Here is a 24323-nt window from a genome sequence, read left to right as displayed (position 1 = left end):
CCTGATTAATTATTGATGCAGCGTTGCACATCACCATTTGGGCCATATTTACTAAGTGGTGATAACCCATAAAACACCTTTTATGTGTTGGTAAGCAGTGCAATGCCATGCAACTCCTTTTGGTACGGGAAATACCATATGCCCCATTCAAGTGACCATATGTCTTCTAATGGCAGAAAGTGTTCCCGAAATATTACGGGGGGCTATGCAACAAGCTTCGCAAAGCGCATTTGTGGTGTAATATGAATGCTGGGAAAACTCTCATTCATTTGCGCTTGTGTGCGCCTATGTAGCAACTGGAAATTTCTCAATCTGCGGCAAAACGTTCTCCCCCCCACCACTTATTTAGGTGAACCGTGTGTGTGCGCCAAAACACAGGAGAATGTGCGCTAAACTAGTGCGTTAAGTTGAACCTGGTGCAAACCCTAAAAAGTCTGTTTTTATCGTTAGTGCAGCTATTTAACAATTTATTTGACAGCGTGGATATTTCATTATATAGATTAATAAAATGTATTCTGTTCACAGTATGGCCATTATAAATAATATTACACAAATCATTTAGATTTACTAACACTAGAAACAAAAAAAATACACACAATTCTGATTTAATTTAAACTGTATCAATCAGGTATTCAACATCATCGCAAAGCGTCACACTTCATTTCAAACAATAACTACCAGTCACGTAGGGACCTTCATACAAACGACGCACTTTGTATATAGGGTTGTACTACTTCTTAGCATTAAAATTCTGATGCGCGACAAAAATCCAAATCTGAGGCCACAAAGTCAGCATTATTTACAGTATGTAGGTCACGGAAGGGAAAAAGAAACACAACAAATAGTATTTCAATATTTCATCTACATAGTTACTATACATTTATGTGATAGAAATTATTATAAATACATTTCATTGATTGTATTTAACAGCAATCTTTGTCTGCAGAAGAAAATAGCAATTCCATTATGAATCATTAATACTGGTAGTCTTGTCATTTCAGTAGATCTATTCAATAGCACATTAAGTCCATGATTAAGATAGATGAGTGGTAGGTGCTTCTTGTTCAAGGTAGGTACCCAATACTGTGTGTATACTCCTCCTTATGTGCTTGTGTGGAAGGCACACGGAAATGTGAGTGCATCTGTTTTTGATGTATATTGTGCTAATAAAGTGTACAGTGCTATACTGTAAAGGTGTTTTGTGTGCTCCACTGTTTTCCTTTAAGTGTCTGAACAAAATCATTATGAAATTACCCCTGACAGGTTAAACAAGATATAGGCACAAAGGATTCTGGGAATCAATTTACAAATGAGTGCAGGAAATTAGAATGTTAATGATGGCAAAACCACACCAAACAACCCCCTATGGATCCCTAGGCTAATAACACTGCTTGTTAAGGTTCAAGCAACATTTCAAAATGGAAATTTGCCCGAACGGACATGTTGAAATATTAAGCAATACTATGTTTAACTCCACACTTCCACCGACCATCTCAGGCTTATTTTACCTGGAGAGATCACAGCCCCAAAAAGGTAATTGGAGACTTACACTAAAGTGTAACACACTTTGGGTAGGATTCACCACGCCGCGGTGAAGGTCATGCCCCCCCTCTCCCCCCTCTCCAATCCGGCGTTACCTAAGAAACCAATAGTGCATTGTAGTGAAATCACGTGGCTGCATGGCAGACTGGCAAAGAGAAGGAGCTTGTAAAGGGTTAACATTGAATTTTGAGGAGCTGGAAAAATGTCATGAAATATGGATTGAAAGCGGCAATTGGCGCTCTGACATGATTGTTATACAGTAATTGTTGTAATTTGCCTATAAGGTGTACAGCAAATATAAATCCCACTTGTGAGCATATTCGCACGTCTCACACAGGTCTGCGTCCTGCCTTTCCCCATTATCTCTTAGCACAGTGGAGCGCAAACTTTTGAAGCTGCGCCCCCCTGGCTCCCAGGCTCCCGTGCCCCCCCCCATCCTTGGATCCGCGTCAAATGACGCTGCGGTCATGTGACGTCACATTGCCCCGTGGTGTCATTTGACGCCGCGTTGCCATGGCAGCGCGCCATACAGCCAGCTGAATCCCGGTAAGTGGAGTGTTGCAGGGGCCTCACGCGATCCCCCGGCATGTAGACATCTGCAACCGCCCGCGCCGCCCAAACAAATCTACCACCCCCCCTGGGGGGCGCGCCCCCCAGTTTGCGCACCCCTGTCTTCGCATACAGTGCTTCCACTGCAGCCAGGGATTCTGGGTAATGACATGCAAATCAGCACAGTGTGTCACCCTTTCCTTCATGTCCATTTTAACATGGGCCCCTATAAGCTTATGCCTGCCGTATCACACAGCTTTTCCGCACAACCTGGGTTAAAGAAGTGCAGAGCCAGTAACCTCCTCACAGACGGGTGTTTGGCCCCGGTGGTAACTACAACAATGCAGGGCAACAGGCTGTATCATAAACCATTTTCCAGGATTATTCACTAAAAGCTGCGATAAAGAGTGTCACTTTGTGTCAGTTTAACAATGGATCTCGGCGCAATAACATAGGATGGGCAGTTTCGCGGGTACGGAATCCAAACCTTTGGAAACTTTCAACTTTGTTTCGGACGTTTGGGTGGAACTTGGGAACAAACATTCGTATCAGAGCGAAATTCCAACCAAAACCCGCGAAAGGCTCATCTTTTCCTTTTTCATGTAACTAGGCAACTTAGCGATCAAAGCATAGTGCACCTGCCATTATAATGAAGGGTTCTATGTATCCTGAGGAGCGTGTGTGCTGACGCACGGAAAAAAATAAGCATTGTTTTCTATCTGAAACGTGACCTATTTCTGAAAAGTATTTGTAGTGTTGTAGAATTTGTTGCACGCTGCACTAGTATTATGCATTTAATAAGCCATGCGCCTCCTTTAAGGTAACAAAGAAAACCGACGCAGAATATCATCAAGAAAAGTAACGCAAGCTTCAAATTCCTTACTGCGCAGACCTGCGCCAATATGCAAATGTACCTCCGCCCTAACTCCTCCCACTCGTTCCATAAATCCCTCGTCTCGTCGCAGACAGACAGAGACGTACCCTAAAATGGCGCAACTAAGATTAATACATAGACGTGGCCTGGTACAGGTATATTTCAGCGTGAGTTGCGCCTTTGATACAAGGACTTTTTTTGGCTGTGGGTTTTAAACCATCCTAAATGCATTTAACTCGATAATTTATTCCTATGGCAGCAACAGATCCCTCAGTACAATGGGCATGAAGATACATCAAGAGAAATATTGCATTCCAGCAGCAATACTACGTTCCCCCTTTTTTTCTTTTTCTTATTTGTATATGTAAAGCATGTGACAATGTATCATTCTACATTCTTACCCAAGCTGCCAATCGTTTGGTGCTCCTGTTATACATCTGTAAAAATCCTGATTGTGTGACTAATAAAATGGCCGCCTTCTAACTCTGTGCTGCAGTCTGTGAAACACTGCAGCTGAAATGTAACATTATATTACAAAGTGTAACAAATTATTATTTACAGATTTCAGAGTAATAGACAGTCTGCTGTTTGGAACACATCAACATATCTTTTTGTGATACTTTGTTGCAAAAGGGCAGAGCTCAAAAAGTTGTGTGTCAGAGCCTGATTCAAAAGAGGAAGTGGATGTGACTTTATAAATGGTTGCTGTGGCAACTAAAGCATGATCAGTACATTAAAAGAATAATTAAAAATGGCATTAGGAGTTTAAAAAAAATGCAGATACAGCTCAACCCCGTTATAACGCGATGCAATCATGGCTCCCAATTTTCGTATTTGTGAATACTTTACAACACGATTATTGGCGTCTTAAATACTTTATTGTACAATGCATACAATTGTACATTATTTCTAACGCGATCCGCTTATAATGCGATGTGATTCTTTGGACTCCAAGCACAGTGTTATAAGGGGGTTGAGATGTAGTATTATCTAGTACAACAGAACTGATTTAAATAAAAAAAACATATAGGATTTTTCACGTTTTGCTGCTTTAACACATGCTGATGTAAAAGTTAAAGACATTCATGTGCCTTTGAGCTTATATCTAATTATACCACAAAGGCAGGTAATTTAAATCCAATTTTCTCCATTCAAGTAACACTTGTTTACTGACATTTGTTGCTAGAATTTTCACGGGCTTTACGTTTGGATAGAAATTGTCATTTCAAGATGTAGAATTAAACGTGGCAACCTGAATAACAGCACGTGCTGACACACAGAGCAGACTACGGTGTACTTAATAGTCAGCATTATTAATCACTTGTTTGCCTACTGTCTGATCTTGTTATCACAACGGCTGTGTTTGTGCAGCACTTCTGAAAGGACAAATCTAGGAAAGAATGCTACTACAGCAAAATCTCTACAAAGTATGCACATCACAAGCCAATAATATCACAGGTTAAACGAGATGCCTTTGATCAAGAGTGCTGGGCATTTCAGTCGTCTTTCACCCCAAGAAAAACAAAATAAAACAGTAAAGCAGGTGACGCTGCATAGCTTACTACTGTATAATATGTAAGGTCCAGAATTGTGCAGAATAGGAGCAGATGTTTAAACGTTCTGCATGGTGTATAACACATAGAAACTTCCTGGAAATTCCAGCAGCGAAGGAGTTGCAACATGAAATTCCTATCGTTCTTACCAACCAGACACAGCAAGGTCAGGATGACCGAAGACTGTGCGAAACGCCCAAAGTCCCCCAAACCTATTTTACGTCATGGTCCCATCATTCGGCCATTAAATTGCAGACAAGGATTCTGGGAAATGATGCGCAAAGAAGCACATTATTGTAGTAAGTGTTCCAATGCGTCGCTAGACTTGTACGGCTAAATCTCAAGGTCGCGCTTTTTAAAAAAATCATCTCTGTTAAATGTAGGACACGTCTTTCTTAGGCCTCGTTCAGGGTGCTGGCTTCGGAGGGAGGGCGTGCTGACGTGCTTGCTGCAGTGAGAAACAAAGTATTCAATTTGAATACTTGTTGTCAGGGTAGCAACTGCCCTGCCTCCGAAGCCAGGAGTTGACGCTGACGACAGTTTCAGTAAACAAAAATTTCGTTTTTTGGAACTGCAGCAGCGTCACAGGGACCCAAGCAGCCAATGAAATCATTCTTCAGAATGATTTCAAGACTGCAACACGGATCCATGCTCTCTGTCTGTGACCGGGAGGATTAGCATGTGACGTCAAAGACACGCCCACTGAACGACAGAACGCTGGGGCTGTCGGCAGGGGATGATCGGACGTCTCCTACAAAAGTAACGCGCGCTCTCGCGCCCTCCATATCCCAAAGCAGGCACCCTGAACGAGCCCTTAACCCTTTCAGCGCCGGGGCACCTCCGGCACCTCGTGATCCCGGGTTTCCGGCGATGACGGGACAGGAGGGGTGGAGTCCTCCTTCGGTTCCTCTTCCTGTTGCATCGCGGTCAGAACACGATCTCCGCAACAAAAACGAGCGATTCGATTATGACGGAGCTAAGAGGTCACGGGGCCCCTAGAGTGCCCGACCCCATGACCTATTAGCTGCGTCCGTGGGCACCCAAAGGGTTAATATTTATACAGCCGACTCGCATCTGACCTAAAGAAGACCGCCAAGGATTCAGAAATGGATACATCCAATGTGTGCACCAAAAACTGCTCCCACACTTCTCATACCAGTACTCCCCGCACCGCACACTCATGTTTCTTGATACATTGACTTAATTTTAATGCCAACACTGTCATGTTTTAACTTGGCTTGTGTAATTCCTTCTATTCTATGCATTTAGTGCACAGACAGGAGTAAATTGTTAAACTATAAGAAATAATGTATGAGAAACCATGTAAAATACACCTGGCTTTTTATTCACCGTCCCCCACACGGCGCCTCAGGCTGCCTTTGCATTTCACAAGAGAAAAGTCTTCTATGTCTTTACTGTTAATTTTTACACCAGGCTAGCTGGTTCTACCTTATCTTATTTCCCACTTTCTCTTACCATCCATTGCAACCAGATATCCCTCTTACGTACACTATGTAGAATATTGTGTTTCTGTATTTCTGCCATCAGGTTGGATAGCTTGTAACATTTCAACTGCTTACAGGTTGGATAGCTTGTAACATTTCAACTGCTTGTTGGTTCAGTAAAAAAATATATCATACCCCTTCCTCCTTCTCCCTCCTCTGTTATTACATGAGAGAAAGGACCAATCCAGCTCCCTTCTTTGCTTGCTTTATAATAAAGGTTTGAGGTATCCATGTGTCTCCACAGTGAAATTCTAAATCAGCAATCCGCCATCTCTTTATTTTTTACACAACCTCCATTTTTTTGTTTCAGGTTAGAAACCGGGGCTACCGGATATAAATCTCCCTCCAGGGCAAAAAATATATAGCTGCCACATCTCGGATTCAACAGAAAGCCTCAAAATCCTCAGTTGTGGTTTCCAACTTCACGGCCATTTAAATTCCCTTTACAAACCAGGAAGTCAGACGTGTAACACGAGATGGGTAAATTATTCACCGCCAATATCACAAGTGAGAATATTCGAAAATGTATTAAAAGTGTAAAAAAAAAAACCAGAATCGTCGATATGGTGGGAGAAAAACACCTGGACAAAAAGAGGGATACGTCTGAGATACCTGGGAGATATGCTCATTTGGATATGCAAAGTATATTCAAATGAGTAAGATTAGCCAACTCCTAGGGGTGCTCCTTTTTGTCCACAGGGGTCTCTCCCTGTGTTGTATAAAGGTGTGTTTGAATGGAAATACTGTATATTGTAATTGGGATGTCCTGCAAAATGTCCAAGACATCTACAACTTATTGGAGTGATGTTGTGAGTGTGTATTGAGGCGCTAAAAGTTTATAAAAGTTACTTAGTATCCATGTACAATGGGCAATAGATTATTTCTGGTTGAGAGGGGGTGCCTGTATTACAATAAACATGCGATGCAGAACACATACGCTTGAGTACACTACAGTTCTGCCAAGGCTGGAGAAATGTAGTTACTTATTTTTTAACAGGTATGAAGCCGGCGTTCTGCAGGGCTGAACCCCTGCTCCCCGAGATACATACATCTGCAGGTCATGCTGGTAGCAGACCCGGCTGGGTGAAGAATATGAAGGTTTAAACGCCCCGTTGGAGCCAATAAGAAGCCGCAACGGATTCATATTGGCCAATGTCATGTGGGAACGTTAAACCTCCATGGGATACCGACAGCACCTGCGGCAGTATCTCGGGAAGCAGGGGGCCCCCAGAGCTGAAATCAACGTGCTTCAGCTCCGGAGACACCCGGCTTGATACCTATTTTAAAATAAATTGTTGCAATGCTGCTTTCATTGACCTGTTTGGGATTTTTATCCCAACAGTTTCCTAAACAAGCAGGTTTAGAATTCTCTGCAGAGGAAATATAATACCAGAGAACAATTATACATGAAACTGTGCTCCAAAGCCGGCAGGAACACATACTGCGCATTGTTCAGAATTCCAAAAATGCGAAATAAACACTTGCCTTTGCTTTTCTTGTCAGGCTTGATCGTTAATAATTTCGTTAATAATCATTTTAGAAAGTCATTTGGCAGACTTCGCACACGTCATTAATACATTATTCGTTTTGCCGTATGCTATAATAATTCCACTATACAATACACCGACCATAAAAGAAATGAAGCAGACTCAGTTTCCCGGCTGTACTATTGGAAGCTCTAATGGAAATTGCATTTGGCAGGGGAATTTATAAGCAAAACTGGCTTTCCATGTAATTCTTTCTGAGCAGCCACAGCAATAGAGGAAGATGTCGCGGTTTCAGTATGAAATAAATAGGATCAAATGACTGAAAATGACTTTATGTACCACAATAGCACTCTATTGGTTATTAGCTCTCTCCATATTACCTTTGCTTCAATGGGTTGTTTATGTGACAATCGGGGCAGCAATATGCCATGTAATGTCAGGCTCTTTGTAATGAAGATAATAAGGAAAGATTTGCTCTTTTACATAACGGAGCTATTATTTTATTCTGTGGTTGAAAAACCTAAGCAAAATAAATTGAAGAAAATATTGTATCTTCAATTCAGGGAAGGCCCCTATTAGTATATATATACTATAGTGGCACGTTTGGGTCCTGAGCTTGCAGGCATGGTGCATGGAAGGCCCCTATTACTGCATACTTAACCCTTAGAGCAGGGGTGCGCAAACTGGGGGCGCGAGATTATCTGCGGGGGGCGCGGGGGTTACAGAGGCCCCAAGCGCATCCCAAGGACACTTAAATTAAATGCCGGGGAAGCGGTGAAGGCATCTGTAAACCTCACTTACCTTGGTTCAGGCGGCTTCTGGATCATGGCAACGCGGCATTGAATGATGCCGCGGGGTCATGTGACGTCATGACACCCAGACGGCGGGAACCAAGATGGGGGAGGGGGGGGGGAACGGAGAAAAGGACAGCCGGCAGGGGGGCGTAGGGGAAATGATTGCGCTCCCCTGCTACAGTGACGTCACGGAAGACCGTTGATTGCTTCCAGATCTCAACAATGTGGTCGCTTGGTGTAGTGACCACGTGTGGCTTGGTGTAGTGACCACACGTGGCTTTATCTAGTGGCCACGCGTGGCTTGGTTTAGTGACCACAGGGTCAATTGCTGTAGTGACCATGTGGTCTCAGGCAGGACCCCCCAGGATATGAGTATCCTCCACTTCTATTCCGATGGATCGGTGCATGCGATTTCCCCTAGAAAACAAGCATTTATAGCATGACGTACTCTGTACGTCACACGGCCCGTGGCGTGTCAGCTCCTATGGCGTTCAGAGTATGTTGTGGGGCTCTCAAAGGGTTAAAGTCTGAGTACAATAAGGGGATAATGTATCAATGTGAAGCTCGTGCAAAAGATTGAAGGATTGCTGCATTTTCTGCTCCGTTTGCGTTTATCATGTAACTCCTCATAGGGACAGCCCCTAAATGGCAATCTGCCACGCATGGGGCAAGAAGCCAACAAAGGACCTCGATACATTGCCGCCAAGGGGCACACGATGAAAAGGACGGGTCTCTGCTCCAATATCACACACTGAGCCTAGGACTCCAGTCTGCTGTGAAGCCACTTCCCTGTGCTGGAGAAGATGTCAGTCCCATTCCTCTGAATGGAGCTGATCTCTTCTCCAGCACTGGGAAGCAGCTTCACAGCGTACTACACGAGAGCCTCTGTTGGAGGTTACATTGTTAATACAGGGTTTGGGGTCTAAATACCATAGTAACTTACACTATACACAAGTGATATTACCCGGAAATGATTTCCTTTCAGACATGGAATTGTTCTTTTATGTAACCAGCTCAACCACTTAACCTCTTTCTTGCCAGGGCTGCCGGCAACACATTGAATGAATGGTACAGTAATTAACAATAGCTACAATAATGTCTGTTTAATCTGTATCTCACCTCTGGGGCCTTGATAAATGATTTTAGTTGGTAAACTGAAAGATGACATTTTACACCAAATATTATATATGTGTTCCCAGTGAGCGCAGCTGTTTTGTCTGTTGAAGAAGTAGCTAGAGACCTCGGAATGATCCGCCGAAGAACACCAGGTTTATAAATTATGCACCAGCATTCCAGCTAGGTTTCGCAGAATGCTGATTTACATACAGCGGCAACCAGAGATTCACCTCAAATAGCTTCTAACAGGACCCGGCCTCACGGCAAGACACGACTAGTTCTCTATTTAAACAATCTCTATAAACTAAACAGTCACTTTTAGGTGTTGTGAAATGCACATCTTCCTTAACTCTTTGGCCTGGAATACTAAAGTGATGGTGTGGAGGTGGGAGTTTGGGGGGGAGGGGGCACTGCAACAGAAGTGCATATAACTCAGCCCATATTACTACTTGAGACTGCTACAATGTTATCTCCTCAGTGAGGAATGAACACACAACTAGACTGTAGGTAGAAGTGTTTATTCCACAACGTGTGTTGTTAATAAGGTCGCCCATGTCTGAAAGCTTTTATTATATTGCCAGTTACATATGAGAAAACATAAGAATGGCATCCTGGAAACCTGACCTGTTGGGAACCGCTGCTCTAAGTCAAAGCTGACCTGGCTGAGACATAAGATGCAGAAATAAGGGATAAAATGGTAGCTTTAAGTGCAGAACTTGATACATCTCGTGTGTGTGTGTGTGTGTGTGTGTGTGTGTGTGTGTGTGTGTGTGTGTGTGTGTGTGTGTGTGTGTGTGTGTGTGTGTGTGTGTGTGTGTGTGTGTGTGTGTGTGTGTGTGTGTGTGTGTGTGTGTGTGTGTGTGTGTGTTTTCCTCCCTAATTGTATACCCACTTTTGGAATCATTCACTGACACAAGCAGACAATGTAGCTTAGTCCTCATTTCTAAAATGTACTTTCGATATGCTGTTTTTACCTTGTTCCTACAGCACTCTGAATAGTGCTAATGTGCACTTATGTTATTTAAAAAAAGTGCATTATTATTATTATTAATAATGTGTTTGTTCTGGAGTCCCCTGATTTGTACGCTTATTGATGAAGGAGTTAACTGGGAGGTGTGTCTCACGGAAAGATTGATGAATGATGACAGCGCAAAACAGCCATGAGCTAAAAAGGAACTCAACTGTCTCTTCCATTCTCCAGCCTGGCTCTGCTTCACACTGGGACTTGCACAGGAATCTTTACATGAGTCTCTCATAGGAACCAAACAATGTCCTATGTCCCTTGGTACAGTAAAGTAGCATTACACGTGTCTAAGTCGTGTCATTTGGCCACGACCGTGACACACTCAATGTGATTTTAAAAAAGCAGCTGGGGCAAAGAGAATGGATGATTGGTAACACTGCGTTAACAGTTTATCACCATCGTGAATAGGGCGGTAAGGGGGGAACAAAAGAATAACGTTTTTATGTCTGCATAATAAAAAATACTAAGTAAGCGGCAATACACATCAAAATCTCTGATTTGTTTACAGGAACATTTTCAGGACAATAATAAAAATATATATTTGGAACACCTCTTCTTACGTTAGTGTATACTCATGGACACAGCACCAGCTTTTCATTGCTTTCCAATCTGCTCTGGGATTCATTGGTAGCACCGAGGAATGTACTAATAGACTATTGTGCATTGCTGCATAGACAAACTATTTAAATCAGCCATGCAGAATGCCGCTCAAAACCAGATAATAGGATGCGATTTTCAGATAGGAAAAAAAAAAAGAAAAGGACAGAGCTAACATTTGGAATTAGGCCCAGGACAGGAATAAATCTCTTCTGGATTGGTTGGCTGTGTGGCTCTTCCTTTAAATAATGTGCTACTGTATGTATGTAACATTAATGCATATGAAAGAATGCATACATGATCGAACAATTATTATCCCTGCTTTATTGACGATGTAAGGTGAAACTGTTGAGATTATGGGGCTAGGTATGTAAGACAAAATCTTCCCAGAATCCCACACTGATGCAGGAGTTGGAGGAGGTTATCTATCAAAGTTTCCAAAACTAGGTACAAAAAAACAGCACCAAATGTATAAAACTCCACTACTGTCAGTTGTATTTTTTGCTCTAATAAATCGAGTTCTATTTGTATTGTAGATTTGCAGCCGGAAGACTCCGACACATAACCCGCTACAGGCGAGAGTTCATAAGATTTCCCTGTCCTTCCTAATGGATGCTGTGGCTGTGCAGTGTGAATAGAGGTGGATGAGCCTCCAACATTTTGTACATAGAAATAGGTCCCGTTATAGTTCCTGTACTCGTGCTGGATGGAGGCACATCCAAGCAATTCCTGTGCAAGTTCCCTAACCTGCACTGGGCAAGTCCCTCTGCACTGGGGTGCCAGTGGTTGGGGGGCTGCTAATGGGGTGCAAGTGGTTGGGGGGCTGCAGGTGAAGCCCTCGAGGGGTCCATGCGGCCCTCGGGCTGCCTGTCTCCCACCAAGGGACCATATAAACTTTATCAGCTGCTTTTTCTGTAAAATGGAGAATTTGTAATAGAACAAAAGTGGTATTTTGCAAACAAACCGAACCCCAACACACCATAGTGAACATACAAACTGAGTGAAGCAATGCGTTGCAGGACCACCTCGTAGCGAAAGGGATTACAGTTATATTTATATATTATAGATATATATAATAAAAGCAAACACATAGCGCACCAAAAGTGAATGGAAATGTGTATTAGTAAACACACACACACACATATACAGAAACTTACATTTAAAAAGGTAAAAAGGAGTTCCAATGGTCTGGATGAGAACTGACAGTCAAAACTATGTTATGCTGTGAGAGCTCGGTGCACCAAGCCCAGGACTGTCTGCTCGCAGCACCCGCAGAGCTTAGGGAACCCCCAAAGGCACAGCTGATGCAGCTTCTCCTCTAACTCCGCCTTACAAGCACGACGAGCTGGCTGCCGGCGTGCAGCGATACAAAGTAACTGCCTCGCTGTCTCACTTCCTGCTACCGCCTGTGGATGGAAACACTCGTAGCTGAGCATGCGCTCTGCTACTCGGGAGCAGGAAAAGGAACAGCTGACCGGCACTGCAGTTGAGGGGACCTTGCGTGATGACGTGTTAGGTGATAGTGACGACCTCCACGCGTTTCGCACTCACGTGCTTCATCGCCCCTGAGGCAAACGACGCTGCGGGTCGTGACATCACGTTGCCATGGCAAAGAAATGTCACGTGACACAGTGGGGTCATTTGATGCCGGGTTACCATGACGACGTGTCGCTGGAAGCCAAGGTAAGTGAGTTATAGAGGCCTCGTGAGTCCCCCGGCATTTAATTTAAATGCCTTGTGGGAGAGCGCGGGTACTCTGTAACTGCCGCCCCCCCCCCCAGAAAATCTCGTCCCCCCCAGTTTGCGGACAGGGGCTTTAAGGTACCTTTTGACAAACACAGTGAAGATGAGATTGAGAATATTATGAAAAAACAGCTTGTTACACAAGCTATGAATGTTGTTTGAGAATGTATGATTTCACAGCAATTACTGGCAATATTTGGATTATATGCAGAATGAGAGGATGAGTTCAAGTGAGGGGGTGAGGAGGGGAGGATTTTCCATATTCTAAATGGTTGGCAATATGAATCAGGCAGGGAGCCCAACATGGGAATTTATTAAATCTGTCAGGATGGTCATCACCCGGAGATTACAGAAGTATGCTCCCCAGGGCCTGCTTGGAAACACTGGAATAAAAATCATGAAACTCTTGCATTTCAAAAAGCCAAATACCACCATATTAAAATCAACTAAAAAAACGTTAGAACGTTTGACTTACTTCATAGGTTTAAACAAAGCTTGTCCATAATTTTGGAATGTCATGATGAGTTTCAGCTGAGTACCTCCAGACTTCATTGCTATTGAATAGAAAAACAAAAGCGATCATTATAATGGTTCTTCCTTCTGCCAACCATAATGTTTCTTTTTTCTTGTTGAATTACAGTGTTTCATTTTGAGACACTAATCTTCCAACGAAGCATTGCAGATACACGTATTGGAACAGTGTTCCTTCACTATTCAGTGACTTGCTAAAGAGCTCATTACACACCTCCTGCAACGCCGTGTTTTTAGAAACATCCAGTACAGTATTAAACAACCCATATTAAACATGAAAACCACACTGTGATTTCTAGCTAAAACATGCCTTCCCTGACACTAACCTGCTGACACCCCCAGCTGATTGCGATTTACTTTAAAAGTAGTGTGTATTCTCAGAAAACTATCATTATAGATGATTGGGAAGTTTAAAACATACTTATTTGTTTTCATATGCAGAACACATGGTTTAAACAAGCATTCCAGCAGAAAATAGTTATAACAGTTACAGTATAGTAGGTCAAACAATGCACTGAAGAACAAGATAACATGGAACAACATATATGGAACGCTGTGTCCTGCAGATCAGGTCTTCATGACAGGCTCGTGTTCCTGTCCGCACGTACGTTTCAGTTGTACTCCTCCAACTCTTATCCAGTGCTGCCATATACTGTAATATTGCAACGCATGCCCGGTGACTTACTGTATATACATGTTCTGACAAACCACTAATATCAGTATTGTCATTTTGTTTAAAGTCTTGACACTTGAGTGTCTCATTCCATTCTTATTTTACATGGACATGCCAAGCTCCTCCAATGTACAGTGCTGTTGATTCAAAATAACCCAATAGAAAAAGAAAACCCAATGAAACAATTGGTAGGTAGATGAAAGACGAAAGAATAAGGTATTTCCCACGTGCCTTATTGCGTTGTTGTCCCACAAAACAACTCAACTCTACTCTATTGAGTAGTTGTCTAACAAAAAAATTCACTCTTGAAGATAACCCCAAAACATCACACTAAATAGCACCCTCTTGTTTCATGACCATCTACTGTACACAGTATATATATTAATACCTATTGAATGGATTGACACAGACTCACATAACAAAAGCATCACAAAGACTGTAATATATAAGAAGAAGGACTATCAGAAACCTAGTTTATTTTAATGAACCCACCATTCAAAATTGCATTTGGAGCGAGGCTCCCCTTCAACCAAAACAAGCAACATGAGTTAATTTGATGGGAAAGTCTACATTTTTGTCATTATGGATTTTGGTGATTATTCTTTTGTAAAATCCATTGTCTCCCCCGCCCCCTCTCCACTCTCCCCCGTGTTTTTATTTTATGCACCATTTTTTCGTGTCCACATTCTGCTTTTGCTACATTTGTCACCAACCTGCGACTGAGGTTTTGCAGGAGCACGAGCACGAGCACATGCTTCATTCGGTTTTATCGGCTTCAACCGGAAGCGCGAGATGATCAGTCGGTGTGTTTCTGGCTACATTCTAAATGCGGAATCCCTATTTATAACTTATTATTTAGTATTGTATTCATTTGGGCAGCCCCTACCTAGCCCACTGTGAAGACTACATAGAAAAAACGTGTGGGACGATACACTACTTTATTTCAGGACGGATTTGATGCAGATTTTTTACAAGGAAAGGTTATATCCCTTTAGACCTGTATATATTTTTTTAACTAGGAGGAAGAAACTTTTGTTAAATACCATTATGACTTACTGTACGTGTTGAATAAATCTTCCACCCAAGAGACTTATGTGTAAGAAGTTATCCCTCTTAGATGTTATTTAAAAGCAACCATAATCAGCCATAACCATGGGCTATATTGGGTTCTTAATTTGTTTTCTTGTACAAATTGTAAGCGGTATAAATTATTGCTAACATAGTCATTTTGCTAAAGTGCAGACTTAATGACTCTATTTGACTTTGAAAATCATCTATTCAATAAACTACATTTTTAACTGGCTAGTACGCTCACCTTGATGGTTCTTCCATAATTGCTGCGTTCGGGCTTCTGCATTAATACAAAACTGGGCTCTTTTGTAACCCTTGTCTTTATTTTTATAACTAAATGTTATGTAGGTCTGGCCACTTTAATGACTGATTCATTACAGCTCAATCTCAAGCAGATTGCTGCTTTATTGACCAACGTTTTCTATTACATGGCCAGATTTTTCCCCAAGGAACGGGGAAATAATTAGAAAACGAGGGCCATTTAAGATATCACATTGAAAAAGGTAAACCACAAATGTTAGTTCTGCATGCAGTGAGGTGGTTGTACTTCAGCGATTCAGCCTGGTTTGAAATGTCCCAGTCGACTGATTTCGATAATGACTGACCCTTAGGGTCCTCAGCACAACACTGGAGACCATGCGACCTACATTACTTTACTGATGGGGGGCACGTGTAGGGTGCATGCGTAATTAAACCATAGATGCTGCAAATGCAAAGACACCTTTATACTGAGTACCAAAAATGAAACATGATGGGTGTCTTTAGTAAGATCCCCAGTTCTTTTTTCAGCAAATAAAAACTACAATTGAGAAGTTTGAAGGAGAACATATCTGTTGTATGGCTTTTTACTAGTATTTCTTTTTTACTTCCAAGACAATGCAATATATTTTTTATAAGGTTATTGAATGATATGCTGTGAAAAGGCAGCAAAAGCTTTTTTGACTATCATGGAAATAAAGGGGCCTATGCACTAAGCTCCGATGAGCCACTTGACGAGGCCTTATCGCCAAAAAAACCTACTGCTATACAGTAAGCTGTTATAAGTCGCTGATAAAAGGCCTTTTCGGCAATTTTTTTTCCAAGAAAACAAAATATCCAAGTGAGCGGCGGTTAGCCACTTATCGGCAGGTTTTCAAACTAATGCAATTCTAGTAGCCCCGATTAGCTTATCGAGGTAGATCGCGGCTCGAGAATAGAGATTTCCTCTCAAAATTGTCCCACCAGGAAATATAGGCAGGATGGTGGTGAGAAGCTGCCGATAAGCGGCGAGAGGGGACTTAGAAAATATTGAATTTTTCCTGTATCGGGTTGATGCCGGGAGCTTCCGGAGCTGATACCCATTAATATCAGCACCGGGGACCCGCGGCATGAATCCCATGCAATAAAAATGCATTTACAGTCAACTTCATTACCTTAGTGGCTAACCGCTAAGGCAACGAAGGGGTTAACCCCCTTCCCTATCCACAAAGGGCCAAATACCCCCTTCACCCACCCCCGCTACCCACAATAAACACTAATACCCACCTCCTCTACCCCCACATGATTGATACCAGAGGCTGCGGGGGTCCGGGGTTTCTAAGGCGGTCCCCGCGGGTGTCTGTGGGCCCTTGGGTGATCTCCGCGGTTCCCCGCTGATTGTGGTACAAATCGTGAGGCAAATATTTTTTTTGCTAACATTTAAATAAATACAACCCCCTCCCCCCCCCCAACACATACAGTACAGTAATGGTCTAGTAGGGCCGGGGTGGGTGGTTAGGCCACCCCGGTGGGTAGCAGGGGAGGTTGGTTTAATCCCTTAATTGCTATAGCGGTTATTAACCACTAAGGTGTTTAAGGGGGTAGGGGCTATTAGATTGTATTTTTTCTTGTATTTTTTCTGGCAACGGAGGACATGGCCCTGCAGTATGCTGATGATGATGCCCTTCATGATGCAGGGGTAAGTAGAAAGGTTTATTTACTTTATTGATGCTGGTTGGCTAATGTTTGATTTTATAATGGGCAAATTAGCTATTATTCATACATGGATAATAGGTATTTTTACCATTACTGTACCGTATGTGTTGGGGGTAGAGGGGTGTATTTATTTAAATGTTAGCACAAAATAATTTTGCCACTGGATTGGTACAGCAGGCCAGCGGGGACTCGTGGGGAGCACCTGAGGGCCCCCAGACACCCGCAGCGTTTGGTGTCAATCATGTGGGGGTAGAGGAGGTGGGTATTAGTGTTGTTGTGTTTTGAATGTTTATTTTGGGTAGCAGCTGTTTTAATATAAATGTTATTACTAGTGTAGATGAGCAGGGGGTCTCCGGAGCAGAACCGTGTTTATTTCAGGTCCGGGGACCCCCTGCTTCCTGAGATACAGACCCCGTTATGGGGTGTCGGTATCTCCTATGCATTTAAATGTCCCGCGTCACGTGACCGTGGGAATAAAATGCATAGGAGATACCGGCACCCCATAACGGGGCCTGTATCTCGGGAAGCAGGGGATCCCCGGACCTCAAATGAATGCTGATCTGCTCCGGAGACCCCCTGCTACAATACACTAGTGTTACATTTTATATTAAAAATGTTTGATCTCTGACGAGATCAGCGCAGGGACTCACCCTGCAGCAGAAATAAATCGCAGGGCGTGCCCTTATCAGAGAGCCGATCATCACGTCGCCGGCTACTCGCCAGTTTAGCAAATGTTGCTATCACAGGTATCACCGGGCTTTCTGCACCGCGATAGCAACGCTGTCAAAACTGGCAAATTAAACAGAACAGCGATTTTTTTTTTATCGGCGCTCAGTGCATAGGCCCCAAAGTATTACAGAGAGCTGAAGCTTCCCCTTTTTCTCTTCTTGGTATAGATAGACAGTATAAGTCATGGTTTTATCATGCCATGGAGGCTGGACATTAAAAAAGTCGACTTGATAAAAAATACATGTACTTATATGAGACAGTTTCACATGCTCCACACATCCTTCCCTAAAAGTATTTCTAGCTCCAATAATAAACAGTCTCTGCATTCTTTAACCTTAAGAGTACCACCGGACCTCCAGCACATCATGTGACCTGTGACACGTGTCCCAACACCCCCTGGAAAACAAGTACTTGTCTATGATGTACATGGTACATTATAAGGGTATTTGGCTGGCCAGACAGGGTCCCGTGCCCTAACAGACACCACCATCGACTTATGTGCATAAGGTGATCGAGTGTCTGCACCTACTCTAGCGCCCTTGAAAGTAATATCTTTCAGCCGACGCAGCAACGTGGGCACAAAAACAGTGAGATAGATGGTGATTACATCTCCATTGTATAATTATAATTACTACAGAATCCCTGGCTGTAGTAGAAGCACTATATGCTCGGAGATAATGGGAAAAAGCCATGTTACAGACCTGCCTGAGATGTGAATGCGCTCACAAGTGATATTTTCATTTCCTTAATTTTCTATGAAATGTCTTTTAACACAGTTAAATCGCAAACATTTATAATCACTACATATAGTAGTTCTTAATGAGGTATGTTGCTATATTTAGGTTCCTAATGAAAGTATGGTATACACACACACACAAACACACACACAAACACATACATATACACACACACAGTATATGTCATTTCCCAGAATCCCTTGCTGCAGTGGAAGCACCGTATGCTGGGCGATAATGGTGAAAGACATGTGCATGTGCTCACAGGTGATATTTTAATTTGAGAGAGAGATATATATATATATATATATTGTGACAAACGGCTTACTCCGGGGCTCCGCCGTCTGTCCGGGACTGTTAGAACACGGTCTTTTAGGGTAGGTTAAATGATGAGACGTCACGTACTGTTCCTTTAAACAGGCTATGCCTGGTTTATTCAGTCCCAGGCACTGAGACTGCCACAGTTTAAACAGAAAACAAAGCCAAACAAAAAGCTGCTCGTCTGAGCGATAACTTAAACTTAGATGTCCCTGACTCAGAGTTGGAAGTGGCTTGTCCACTTCCACCAACAAAATAAGTACCTTTGCTGTCTTTAGACAAACTAACAGAATGAATGAAGCGATTTGGGAAAGAGGCTTTCTCACCCCTCTGCAGTTCAGCAGCCTTCCAGGCTCTTGGGCGGGGCCCAGAGGAAACAGGAAACAGGTCTTATATACCTGAACTCTAATCAGCATGACAGGTGACAGAAAACAGGCAGCAGACAAACTGTGGAATGGAGTGCCTGTACCACGAGGCTGCCCTGTTCAGCTTAGACAGGACAGAAACTGTTCAGTATCCTGGGAGCCCTGTATATGGAGTTTATTACCAACCCCTGGTTTCTGTCACATATCCTCCCCCCCAGCTCAGACCTCGAGGGGTGAGCGACCATGGATATTAGGGAGTGCATCCTTGACAACCCGTCGGCATTGCCATGTTTGTGCCCCGACCTGTGTTCCACAGAAAATTTAAAGGGCTGTAGGCTTAGGAACCACCTGGTCACCCTAGCGTTCTTCTCCCTATTTTGACACATCCAGGTAAGGGGTGCATGATCTGTGACCAATCGGAACTTTCTCCCCAACAGATAATACTTGAGTGTCTCTACAGCCCACTTTATTGCGAGACACTCTTTCTCGACTATGGAGTAATTTTTCTCCTGGGGATTTAGTTTCCTACTTAAATAAAGGATGGGGTGCTCCTCCCCTTGAGACTCCTGGGAGAGTACCGCCCCCAGCCCTACCTCAGATGCGTCGGTTTGGACTACGAACTCTTTGGAGAAGTCAGGTGTGACCAACACTGGTTGGGCACAGAGAGCTTCTTTCAGGCTTCTAAAGGCCTGTTCGGCTTCGGGGGACCACTTTACCATTAGCGGTCCTCTTGCTTTTGTGAGGTCGGTTAGTGGGGTTGCCTTAGTTGCAAAATTGGGAATAAACCTCCTATAGTAGCCAATTAACCCCAAAAAGGTCCTTACTTGTTTTTTTGTGACTGGCCTTGGCCAATTTTGTATCGCCTCTACTTTGAGTGTTTGTGGTTTGAGTAACCCTCTACCAATAGAATACCCCAGATACTTGGCCTCCTCCAGACCAATAGTGCATTTAGCGGGGTTAGCAGTTAGTCCAGCAGACCGAACTGCGTCGAGCACAGCTTGGACCTTTGGAAGGTGGGACTGCCAATCTTCACTATGGATTACCACATCATCCAGGTAGGCGGCAGCGTACCGAACATGTGGTTTTAAAATTTTATCCATCATTCTTTGGAATGTGGCGGGAGCTCCATGTAAGCCAAAAGGCAGCACCTTATATTGAAAGAGGCCGTCTGGGGTTGAGAAGGCTGTTTTTTCTTTTGCCCTTTCTGTGAGGGGAACCTGCCAGTACCCTTTTGTTAGGTCTAGGGTTGTGAGATATCGGGCTTTGCCCAGTCTCTCTACAAGTTCATCCACCCTGGGCATAGGATAAGTATCAAATTTTGACACCGCGTTTAGTTTCCGGTAGTCATTACAAAACCTTGTTGTACCGTCTGGCTTTGGGACTAAAACTATAGGGCTGTTCCACCCACTTTGGGATTCCTCAATTACGCCTAGTTTTAGCATTTTTTTAACCTCTAAACTTATAGCCTCTCTCTTGGCCTCTGGGATTCGGTACGGTTTAAGGTTAACTCGGACCCCCGGTTCAGAGACTATGTCATGTTTAATTACGTTAGTTTTACCTGGCTGTGTAGAGAAGATTTCTTTGTTCCTTCTCACTAAACTCTGGACCTCTCGTTTCTGATGCACGGACAGTGTTTCAGCTATGCTAACCTCTGGGTCAGTTTCTTGATTCTCTGACGGACCTGGGGGTACTAGGGTTAACAAGACCTCTCTATCTTTCCAGGGCTTGAGTAGGTTTATATGGTAAATTTGCTCAGGTTTCCTCCTACCTGGCTGACTTACCCTATAATTTACTTCTCCCACTCTTTCCAAGACCTCATATGGCCCATGCCATTTAGCAAGGAATTTACTCTCCACGGTGGGAACCAGAATTAGTACCCTATCACCTGGAAAAAAAATTCTGACCCTAGCACCCTTATTATACGTATTCCTTTGTGCTTCTTGAGCTTTCTCCATGTGTTCCCTCACTATGGGTAGGACTGCAGCAATGCGGTCCTGCATTTGGGCAACATGCTCTATTACACTTCTGTAAGGGGTAACCTCGTGTTCCCAAGTTTCTTTGGCTATATCCAGTAAGCCCCTTGGATGTCGGCCATACAATAGTTCAAACGGGGAGAAGCCTGTGGATGACTGGGGAACTTCCCTAATGGCAAATAACAGGTATGGTAACAAACAGTCCCAGTTTTTCCCATCCTTATCGACCGCCCGGCGTAACATGCTCTTTAAGGTTTTATTGAACCTTTCCACTAAACCATCTGTTTGTGGATGATAGACTGAGGTTCTGAGATGCTTGATTTTTAGGAGTTTACATAGCTCTTTTGTTACTTGGGACATAAATGGTGTTCCCTGGTCAGATAAGATCTCTTTAGGAATTCCGACCCGGGAAAACAGAAGTACTAACTCTTTTGCTATGTTTTTAGCAGAGGTGCTACGTAGGGGAACTGCCTCCGGATATCGGGTAGCATAATCTAATATTACCAATATATGCTGATGTCCCCTAGCAGACTTTATTAGGGGTCCTACTAGATCCATAGCAATCCGGTCAAATGGTACCTCTATTATGGGAAGGGGTACCAATGGGCTGCGGTATGCTTTGAACGGGGCGGTGATCTGACATTCTGGGCATGAGGAACAATAGTTTGTAATTTCTGCCAGAACCCCAGGCCAATAAAAGCTTCGGAGAACCTTTTCTTTTGTCTTTTCCACCCCTAGGTGTCCCCCCAATGGATGACTATGTGCGAGGTGTAATACTACGTTACGGAATGTCCGTGGTACCAACAATTGTTTAGTTGTAACTGATTTTCTTTTATCAACCCGATATACTAGGTCGTTCTCTACCTCGAAGTAGGGGTAAGCAAGTGACCTATCTGGTTGGCCATGAGTACTATTCTGGTCCCGTATATTTCCCCTTGCTACCGCTAATGTGGGGTCCTCCCACTGGGCCTTCTTAAAACTCCCAGGACTGACCTCTAGGTCAGCGAGGGTCTTATCCTGTACTGGGGTGGTAAGTGCCTGATCAACATCTTGATTTGGGGTATTCCCTACCAAAGTAGTGATGGGGAAGGGAATTTCACAGCACTCCTCCTTTTCCCCCTTCTTATTTGGGCCCTCGTCAACCTCCATTTCTGAAAAAGGGAAAGGATTTGTTTCTTCTAACACTTCGTTATGGTCTGCTATTGAACTCTGGGCGCTATTCTGAGCTGGGGACCACATTTTTAGAAAATGGGGAAAGTCGGTCCCTATTAACACATCATGTGCCAGTTTGGGTACAACACCCACCTTGAAATCTAAAGAACCAAATTCTGTTTCAAAAAAAACATCAACAGTGGAATATTCATGATTATCCCCATGTATACAACAAATTGCCACTCTTTGTGAACTGTTTACCTGTTTCTTCTTAATGGGCAATAGGTATTCGGACACTAGTGTGACCATACTCCCAGAGTCAAGAAGTGCCCGAACCCTCTTACCATTAACCTTTACAAATGCCCACAGATGGTTATTCAAGGGGTCCTCTGGGCTAGGGCCCATACATTGGGACAACAGCGAATAAGGTTCCACGCTGTTGCATTGCATGGGCTCATCATTTAGTGGGCAGATTTTTGCTGTGTGGCCCCTCTCATGACAATTTACACATTTAGGTACATAGTCTGTGTCCCACTTAGAGCCTTTTCCCGGCTCCCCATGTTGGCTATTGCCCTTAGTGTGCGAACCACTGTTGCTGGAGCGGCGTGAAGGTGGTCGCCGCTCTTCAGCGCCCCTTAACCCCGGTACCCTTTTACCGTCTCTGGAAGAGTCCTGGAACCTCGGATAGTGGGGTTGCTCCACGACTGTGGGTTGCGGGTGCTCTTCTGCTGCACTGTACCTTTCTACAAGGGCCACAAGCTCATCCGCATTGTGGGGGTCACTCCGACTGACCCAACGGCGTAAGGCAGAGGGAAGTTTCCTCAAGAACTGGTCCATGACCAACCGTTCCACGATGTGGCTTGCTGAGTTGATCTCGGGTTGTAGCCACTTCCGGGCGAGGTGGATGAGGTCATACATCTGGCTTCGGGTGGCTTTATCCATCGTGAAGGACCATGCGTGAAACCTTTGGGCACGAACAGCCGTGGTTACGCCGAGGCGGGCGAGGATCTCGAACTTCAATTTTGCATAGACGTTAGCTTCGGCTGGCTCTAGATCAAAGTAAGCCTTCTGGGGTTCGCCGCTTAGGAAGGGTGCGATTAGACCAGCCCACTCAGCTTCTGGCCATCCCTCTCTCTGTGCCGTGCGTTCAAACGTGAGAAGATAGGCTTCCACATCATCCGAGGGTCCCATCTTCTGAAGGTAGTGGCTTGCCCTGGTCATTTTCGGAACTGGGGCTGCCTCTGCCAGTGGAAGGTTACTGATAGTCCCCCTCAGGATCTCGAGTTCCTGCTGTAAGCCCTGAGCGAACCGCTTTTGCTCCTCTCTCAGCAGGCGGTTTGTCTCTTGCTGGTTTGCATTAGTCTCTTGCTGGGCTATTAACAGCTGTCGCTGGGTTTCACTCGCCTGTTGCTGGGCTTCATTCGCGTCTTTCTGGACAGCGACATTGCGTACCAGCGCACTCACCACGTCTTCCATCTTGTTTGGAGAGAGAGGAAAAAAACCTTCTTTTTTTTTTTTTTTTTTTTTTTTAAAGTTCTTTAACCCCCAGACCTTTCAGTGTTCTGCCCGCATTCTCCACCATATGTGACAAACGGCTTACTCCGGGGCTCCGCCGTCTGTCCGGGACTGTTAGAACACGGTCTTTTAGGGTAGGTTAAATGATGAGACGTCACGTACTGTTCCTTTAAACAGGCTATGCCTGGTTTATTCAGTCCCAGGCACTGAGACTGCCACAGTTTAAACAGAAAACAAAGCCAAACAAAAAGCTGCTCGTCTGAGCGATAACTTAAACTTAGATGTCCCTGACTCAGAGTTGGAAGTGGCTTGTCCACTTCCACCAACAAAATAAGTACCTTTGCTGTCTTTAGACAAACTAACAGAATGAATGAAGCGATTTGGGAAAGAGGCTTTCTCACCCCTCTGCAGTTCAGCAGCCTTCCAGGCTCTTGGGCGGGGCCCAGAGGAAACAGGAAACAGGTCTTATATACCTGAACTCTAATCAGCATGACAGGTGACAGAAAACAGGCAGCAGACAAACTG

The 24323-nt window shown here is 43.9% G+C and overlaps 1 protein-coding gene across 1 annotated transcript in view; it reads right to left on the bottom strand.

The window, feature by feature from the left end:
• Positions 1-24323, bottom strand: part of FAM20C (FAM20C golgi associated secretory pathway kinase) — a 112302-nt gene that overhangs the window by 73788 nt on the left and 14191 nt on the right. The window contains exon 3 of the mRNA XM_075565478.1: positions 13260-13338. Within this exon, the coding sequence (XP_075421593.1) occupies positions 13260-13338 (79 nt within the window). The remainder of the gene's footprint in view (positions 1-13259; positions 13339-24323) is intronic.

This window comes from Ascaphus truei, chromosome 11, assembly GCF_040206685.1.
Source record: "Ascaphus truei isolate aAscTru1 chromosome 11, aAscTru1.hap1, whole genome shotgun sequence".
Lineage (NCBI taxonomy): Eukaryota > Metazoa > Chordata > Amphibia > Anura > Ascaphidae > Ascaphus > Ascaphus truei.
Note: the sequence above shows the minus strand (reverse complement) of the source record. Positions and strands in the feature narration are given on the sequence as shown.